Raw genomic sequence first — 8512 nt, forward strand, 5'->3', positions numbered from 1 at the left:
TCGGGCTTGATAAATCTACACTTGCAGCCTGAAACCTAATATACAATGTGTAATGCCGTAGCATTAGAGTGTGTTAATATAATGCAACTGGCAGTTGGAACAGAGTGGGAGGGGGAGTAGAATGCCTGCAGCATCCATCGGTATTCATCTGGCTAGCATCCTGTCAGTGTGTGAGAGAGTTGAGGGGTGTTTGGAAACACAAACAGTATTTGCTGTGTGAGCAAGAAGGAGACAGGAAAGAGCCTGGCCGTGTCTTAGCTCAAGTGTTCTGTATTAAAGCTGCTTCCTGCTGTGAAAGTAAAACTGAAAGTAAAACTCCTCTCCTCTGCTTGTGTTTAGCATTTGGAACAGATTTCTTTTCAGGTGGGGAGGGGGAGTAGAACTCCTTAGCGTCAGAGCGTGTTAATAATAATATAGGAAATACTAGTGCTCTGATGGTCATTTCGAAAAATCCTTTCTGAGTGAGCACCTAGAAGCCAAGAGGAACATTTCAAAATTCAAATTAAAAAAAAAATAATAATAAAAAAACAACAACAGAAGAACATGGCAAATTTCAAGTTTGTAGGCTTTACGGTTCTGGAGATCTCGTGATTAATGCGTGAGGATTATAATGGCAATCTCTTTTTGAGAAACTGGACTTTTAGTTAAACACGCTTTTTATTTTATTTTGAGACAGATTTAAAGCAAAGCGCCCTGTTAGTCATCACCTTATATCCGTAGCTTCTTGTCCGGCCTTCAGGTGCTTTGGAAAATAGGCGGACCCCTCTTTTTTTGTGACAACCCCACAAATATTGGAAGCCTCCTATCATGTGGCCCCTAATCCCCCTTTTCATTAAACTAGACCTATCCAGTTCCAGCAACCTATATATGTTTTAGGAGTCTTAATGGTGTCTCGTCCAAGAATTTCCCAAGTCTGCCCCTTGTTTGGTCATCAACCTATACCAGGAGTCGGCAACCTTAAACACTCAAAAGAGCCACAAAGCTCCTAACCGGAAGCCCCCATTCAATTCCTTTTTCCTCTACCTGTCCTAACCAAAAGCCCTATCAATTGTGGAGCCAACCAGGATCGGAGCCACAGCAAGAGAGCCACACGTGGCTCCAGAGCCGTCAGTTGCTGACCCCTGACCAGTAGTAACTATAGTGCAAGTGTGAAGGCCGCCGCTTTCTTTTTAGTGAAAGTGTTAATCTACACAACATCAGCCTTGGGAGAGAGGCCATAAAAGCTTCAAGTGTGAGCAAAAGGTCTCTTGTTAGGAAGAACTGGATCTCGAGAGATTCAGGCGGGAGAAGACAAGAGTAGGTCAGCTAGTATAAATGGTCAAAGAGCGAGGTGGTGGTCCCGTCTTTCCATTCGATCAAGATCTCACCATGCTTGAGCGAAGGGGAAGGTGAGGCAGGGATGATCTGCATCTTGGAGGTGGGGCTGACCGTTCCTGGTGAAGGTTGGTGTTCCTCATAGCTCATCTGCCGGCTCTTCAAAGCTAACAGCTTCTTCTTCTTCCTGCGGCCACAAGAAGCAGAGCCCTTGAGACACCCAGAGTTGCGTGATGGTGGCCATATAAAGGTCACAGAAATAAAGAATGAAAATTCCACACAGACCCAGTCCAGAACTTACTTTTTGGATTGGATGTTGAACATCAGGATAATTATCCCCAGGATGAAGGCCAGAGGGCTTAGGACAAGCAGGGTAGTTCTCCAGATGGGACCTACAGAGGAGAACGTCACAAGGACCTTGGCACCAACAGAATAACAGAGTTGGAAGGGACTCTGGAGGTCTTCTAGTCCAAGAGTCTCCAACCTTGGTCCCTTTAAGACTTGTGGACTTCAACTCCCAGAGTCCCTCAGCCAACAAAGCTGGCTGAGGGACTCTGGGAGTTGAAGTCCACAAGTCTTAAAGGGATCAAGGTTGGAGACCCCTGTTCTAGTCCAACTCAACACTCAAGCAGGAGACCCTATACATTCCAGAGAAATGGCCGTCCAATCTCTCCTTAAAAACTTCCAATGATGGAGCACCCACAACTTCTGGAAGCAAGATGTTCCACTGGTTAATTTTAAATTTTTAATTTTTTTAAAAAAATCTTTCCATTCCTGCAACCATCGCAACATGTCTCTTACTTTTAACATCCAGTTTCTTACCTAGTTTTGGGGGACCAGTGGCCTTCTCCTGGTGCTTTTGATGTGGAGGATATGTTTCTGGAGAGAAAAAATGAAGAGAAGAAGATAGAATGGAACAGAGAACTTCAGAATGGAGACCCAGGAAAAATCTCGGTTTACCGAGGCCAACACACCCACTACCATGTTGTTTGCTGGATTTCAAATTCTCTCACTGCGCACCCTGCTGGTGCTTGCGAAGCTATTGTTTGTAGCTTAGTATGTTGTGTAAACCCCGAGTAAAAAACATCGTTGTAAGCCACGGTTTCTTTTAATTACAGCGACAAACCCTCCTATGCTTCAACAATTGTGGGTGGTTCCAGAAAACCGCGGTTGGGCAAAGGGGGTTTGTGCAAAGTGTGGATGGAGAGCCGGAAGCTGAGTGGTATTCGCAGCGTAAATTTTGGGTTGATTTGGTCTCCCCTCAACTGCAGGATTTAATCAGATTCATTTGGCGAGATGGTTACCCTAAAGCCATGATGGCGAACCTTTGGCATGTGTGCCAGAGATGGCACACAGAGCCCTCTCTGTGAGCACGCGCACCTCCTGGTTTCTGGCATGCCAGCCAGTTGGTCTTTGCGGGTGCCGGACTGCTGGAAAATGGCCAGTAAATGAAAACGGCCCCCAAACAATAAAAAAACAGGTCATTTTTCGGGCTGTTTTCAGAGCAGTATTTTGGCCATTTTCTGGGCTTTTTTTTCGGGCCAAAACCAGCCCCAAAACGGCCTGAAAATGGCCCCAAAATGGTTGAGAGAATACCAAGACTGTTAATGCAATTTAGGATTGCATTGGCTTTTTTGGCTGCCGCCACACACCGCTGGCTCCTATTTAACTGGTTGTTAAAGACTAAGACTCCAAGCTCCCTCTCCCAGTCACTGCTATTAATCCTGGTTTCATTTCAATTCCCATTATTCCTCCACCCGCCAGGCCAAATTTGAAGAGCCCTGCTTTCGGGGAATGAAGGTTTAAATGACTTAGTCAGTTATGGTCCCGCTGTTGGTGGCTTTAAAAGAGGGCCACACAAGTTTCAAGAAGACCTTCCTCTAGATGCAGCCAATTTTTCAGTATCCGTGACTGAGAAAGAGTTGTCGACGTGACCCCGGTTCAGATCAAGAAAAGGGTGAGTTTGTCACAACAGTTTGGGATCTTGATCACAGTGGTGGGATCTTGATCACAGTTTGGGATCTTGATCACAGTGGTGAAATCTGAACCGGTTTACTACCGGTTTGCTTGCTTCGCGCTGCGCACCAAGTGCGTGCCGCACACGCACACTGCACCCCACGCACCAAATGGGAGGTGCGGGTGCGGGTGCGCACACACAGTGCACGGCAAAAGGAGGCATGGGGTAAGTAAAACAGCACACAGAGTGTGTGTGTGTGTGTGTAATCAGCTGTGGTGCGCAATCTTTTTTTTTTTTACTTTTAAAAGTATTTTTTTACAACCTATTCGGCTGAATAGGTTGTAAAAAATGATTTTAAAAGTTAAAAAAAAAGGCTCTGACGATCGCGTGTCTCAGCTGTGATCGTCAGAGCTTTTTTTTTTTAACCTTTTAAAAGCATTTTTTACAAACTATTCCTACCATTCAGGCGGGACAAACAAGCAAGCCGGAAAGAAGGGGCAAGCGGGCAAGCGGGCGATTGGGTGGGCATGGGCAGGAGGAGGCTAAGAGATTTTTGCTACCGGTTCTCCGAACCACCCGCCGCCATCACTTGGTTCGGACCGGATTGGCCGATCCGGTCCGAACCAGGAGCATATCGCCCCTGGATCTTGAACTTCTGACTGCTCTTTTAATTCTTTGGACTCCTTCCCTGGACACCTCTTAGCATGAGGGCTCCACTAGGTTCTCATTATCTTGATGGCACCTCCATACTCACCGTCATCTGCTTCAAGGTGTCTATCGTCGGACATTGGAAGTCTGCTGGTGACATAGGACTGGCCTTCCAAATGGATCACTGAGAATGTCGCGGCCTTCACAGAAGGGGTGCGGATCTCTAGGGAACCAACTGTTTTATCTGCAAAAAATAAAAAAGGGGGGGGGTCTCAGAAGGTTAGAAGTTCTGTTTTTTCTTCAGTGCATCCAAGACACAGAACAGAACAAAACAGAACAGAACAGAACAGAATTCTTTATTGGCCAAGTGTTATTGGACACACAAGAAGTTTGTCTCCAGTGCATAAGAAGAGTTTGTGGGGTCCTTGGTGCTCTCTGAGCTTGGGTGTTTTTTGGCAGACGGTCCATGACCCATCAAGGTAACATTATCAGTGCTAAAAGAGAGTGGGGTTTTGCTGTCTATATATGCTAGTGGCTTGCTCTGTCAGTATTGGTTGGAATCTTCTTGGTGATTCCTAATTAGACTATTGTTTACTGTTCGATTGTTCATTTGAGTTGGGACTTCTTAATTGGGTTTTTTATTGACTGATTGTTGGTCTAGTATTAATATTGGTGACATTCTCTGGTTATCTGGGTGTTGATTATTGTCAAGGAGGGGTTTTAGATCCTTTTGTTTTCTTTCTTACATTTTTGATTGTCTCTTTTCAATGGCGTGTAGATGTTATTTACCCCTATGTGTTTGTTGATGGCTGAATTGTCTAGTGGCTCAACAGACTAATGCAGTCTGTTATTAACACAGCTGCTTGCAATTACTGCAGGTTCTAGTCCCACCAGGCCCAAGGTTGACTCAGCCTTCCATCCTTTATAAGGTAGGTAAAATGAGGACCCAGATTGTTGGGGGCAATAAGTTGACTTTGTATATAAATATACAAATAGGATGAAGACTATTGCTAACATAGTGTAAGCCGCCCTGAGTCTTCAGAGAAGGGCGGGATATAAATGCAAATAATTAAAAAAAAGTGGCGGGATTCCAGGAATTCTTTAGCATTTTGGCTGACAGAAAACGCAAGTGGATGGAATCAGATTGTGGATAGTGCAAAAAAAAAAAAAAAAATTAAGATGCAAGAAAAGACATTGGTGCGAACAGATGCCCAAGTGACCTTCCTCCATTGTTTGAAATATATGTGGTCTATACTGTATATTTCAAAAGAACTAAAGTTCTATTTCATGGGCCACAGCAGCTCTGCAGGTTCTTCTACTCCAAGGGTATCAAACTCAAGTCCTGGGGGCTGGATCCGGCTCACAGGGTGGTTAAATCTGGCCCACAGGGCCACCCTGGAAAAAGTGAAGGATGGGCCCGCGGTGCCTCTGCCACAAAAATGGAGCTCGGTAGGGCCACCCATGGCTCTTCTGAACTTTGTTTTTGCTGGCAGATGGTTGCAGGAGGCCGTCGCAGCCGAAAACGGAGCTCGGGAGTCCGTTTTCTCTGGCAGGGCACTCGGGCCACCATAGGCATCCCCGACATGAGTGACATCGAGCTGGCCATGTCCACGTCCCCCCATCCGCCCACCCGAGATGCGACCCTCAATGAAATTGAGTTTGACACCCAGTGGTTGGATGCTGCCAGTTTAACAACCGGTTATGTGAATGCACACTCCTAAGCCGCTTGTGCGCAGTGCTGAAAATGGAGCATTTACAAGCTCAGCTGCTTGCCTTCCAAGTCAGCAACGGTAAGTAGAACAGCGAGGGGCGGGAAATCAGCTGTGCTGCGCGATTGAGATGAGCTACAAAGCAGGAAACAAGGGACAGGATAGAGCGGGAGCAGGTGGGCGGGGCCAACTGATCGTCGGCGCTATGGGTTCGCCCGAATCGGTCTGAACCGGCTGAATTCCACCTCTGTTGACCTCTTGTTCTAAACTACAAAAACCATAATTCTTGCAGGGCAGCAGGGTCTGTGATGCTGTGGGTGGGTTGAAAAAAAAGGAAGCGCGCAGAGTGTCGTGGGCTGTGAGAATTACCTTGGGGGAGAGGAGCCGCAGCCTGGGGAAGGGATCAGAGAAAGTTCAGCCCACAGCAGGAGTGGGAGTATGGTTTGTCCTCGACTTACAACAGTGCATTTAGTAACCGTTCAAAGTTACGACGGCACTGAAAAAAGTTACATGGGTATTTTTCACACTCGCAACCGATAGAGCCCAGAGTCACGTGATCAAAATTTGGCCGCTTGTCAACTGGTTCGCATCTACGACGGTTGCACTATCATGCAATCCCCTTTTGCGACCTCGGTGGAGAAGACAGATTCATTTAAGAACGTGACCACCTTAACAACGGCAGTGAGTCGCGTAACAACTGTGACAAGAAAGGTTGTAAAAATGGGGCAAAAACTCCCAACTGTCTCACTTAGCAACCAAAATGTTGGGCTCATTTGTGTTCCTACCTGTATAGAAAGTATCTTATAGACAACACCCTCCCTAGTTCTCCAAGAAGTAAAGTTAAGGGAGAGGGGGGGGAAATACTTTCAGACTTGCAAGATTCTCTTACTCTAACCTTACAATAAAGGTAGCATTAGTACTAATAGAACTGTTTTTCTGTCTGATCTACCTCAAAGAGTTGACACGCAGCAAGGAGTACAGTACAGGTAGTCCCCAACTTATGACCAATTTCCGTTGCTAAGCAATATGGTTGTTAAGGGTGGTTTTGCAATCTCTTTTGCCACTATTTTTAATAGCAATAGCAATAGCATTTAGACTTATATACTGCTTCACAGTGCTTTATAAGCGGTTTACAGTCAGCCTCTTCCCCCACCAATAATCTGGGTCCTCATTTTACCGACCTCGGAGGCTGAATCAACCTTGAGCTGGCGAGAATCGAACTCCTGGCAGTGGGCAGAGTCAGCCTGCAATACTGTTTTCTGACCACATGGCTCTTGAAGCAAATCATTGCACTTGTTAAGTTAATCACACAATCATTAAATGAATCCAGCTGTCTCCCCCGCTGAGTTTGCTTGTCAGAAAAGTGACCACTTGACCCAGGGACTCTGCAACCGTCATAACTGAGGAGCCCTGGTGGCACAGGGGTTAGAATGCAGTATTGCAGGCTAACTCTGCCCACTGTTAGCAGTTCGATCCTGACTGGGTCAAAGTTGTCTCAGCCTTCCATCTTTCTGTGGTTGATAAAACGAGGGCCCAGATCGTTGTGGGCAAGAGGCTGACTCTGGAAACCACTTAAGACTGTAAATCACTGTAAAGCGGTATATAAGTGCTATTGCTAAGTTGTCTGTCTGTCTAGCTATCTTTCCAGCTATCTGTCTATCTACCTACCTACCTACCTACCATCCATCCATCTATTGATCGATCAGTCGATCGATCTCTAGTCATGGTGGCACAGTGGTTATAATGCAGTATTGCAGGCTAATTCAGCTCACTGCTTGCAGTTCAATCCTGCCCGGCTCAAGGTTGATTCAGCCTTCCATCCTTCTGAGGTCGGTAAAAACGGAGACCCAGATTATTTGGAGCAATTTGCTGATTCTGTATAACACCCAGAGACGGCTGGAAAGCACTATGGAGCAGTATATAAGTCTTAAGAAGTGCTATTGCTATAAATCCATGCCAATTTGCCAAATATCCTAATTTTGATCGTACAACAGTGGGGACTCAACGATAATCGTAACAGCAAGGACTCCATTGTAATTCACTTCCTTCAGGGACGTTGTAACTTCAAACGATTGCTCGATGAATGGCCATAAGTTGAGGACTATCTGTATTCCGTGAAAACATCCATCGTGGGCTTACTTTCGGGTCCACCCTCCAAGCTGTCCAAGGAAGCTTCTCTTGGCTCGCCGAGTCCCGCGGCTCTCGCCAACTCCGTGGCACAGATGATTGACCCCGTGGCAGTCTTCCACTTGCTGAACCTGTCCTTGTCCCGGGACAGGAAAGCAATGTGTCCTCCCGGCTTCGCGCTGAGATGGAGGCCGTGTCCGTGTAAGGTCAGGTGGCCTTTCTTACTGCACGACCAGGCCTGTAGTGTCTCCTCCTCGCAGGGCGCCAACTGGGCTACTGCCAATTCTTCCGCGTTGGAGACGGCCAGGCACTCCATGGTGTGTCGGTTGACCACGGCCAAGGCCTCTCCGTCCCAGCTCCACTGATGCCCTGGGGAGTGGGCCTTGCATTCCGACAGGCCGACCCTCTCGGCTTTGTGAGGCGAGGCGTGGATGCACTTCTGCAGGCGGGCATTTTGGATGAGAAAGCTGCGCCCTCCCAGATCTGGGGTGAATAAAGAAAGCGTTAGGTTTACAAGGGGTGGGAGCAGGAGAGGGGAGTCCCTTTGAGTAATCTTTTCAGGAACTAGGAGTTTCTTTGATTAATATAGCCCAGTGGTTCTCAACCTTTATAGTGCTGCGACCCCTTTAATACAATTCCCCACGATGTGGCGACCCCAACCGTAAAATTATTTTCGTTTTGAATTTATCGCGCCTGAAGCCGTATTGGCTAGCGGTCTGAACTGCTTGCGATTGCCTTGAGGACGGAGGCATTAAAG

General features: G+C 46.8%; 1 protein-coding gene across 1 annotated transcript in view; it reads right to left on the reverse strand.

Moving 5' to 3' along the window:
• Positions 1-117: 117 nt before the first annotated feature.
• Positions 118-8512, reverse strand: part of LOC131192635 (uncharacterized) — an 11193-nt gene continuing 2798 nt past the window's right edge. The window contains exons 2-6 of the mRNA XM_058171965.1: positions 7768-8238; positions 4026-4163; positions 2137-2193; positions 1616-1706; positions 118-1501 (exon numbers count right to left, since the gene is read on the reverse strand). Of these exons, the coding sequence (XP_058027948.1) occupies positions 1306-1501; positions 1616-1706; positions 2137-2193; positions 4026-4163; positions 7768-8238 (953 nt within the window). The 3' untranslated portion in view covers positions 118-1305. The remainder of the gene's footprint in view (positions 1502-1615; positions 1707-2136; positions 2194-4025; positions 4164-7767; positions 8239-8512) is intronic.

The sequence above is a fragment of the Ahaetulla prasina genome, chromosome 2, assembly GCF_028640845.1.
Source record: "Ahaetulla prasina isolate Xishuangbanna chromosome 2, ASM2864084v1, whole genome shotgun sequence".
Lineage (NCBI taxonomy): Eukaryota > Metazoa > Chordata > Lepidosauria > Squamata > Colubridae > Ahaetulla > Ahaetulla prasina.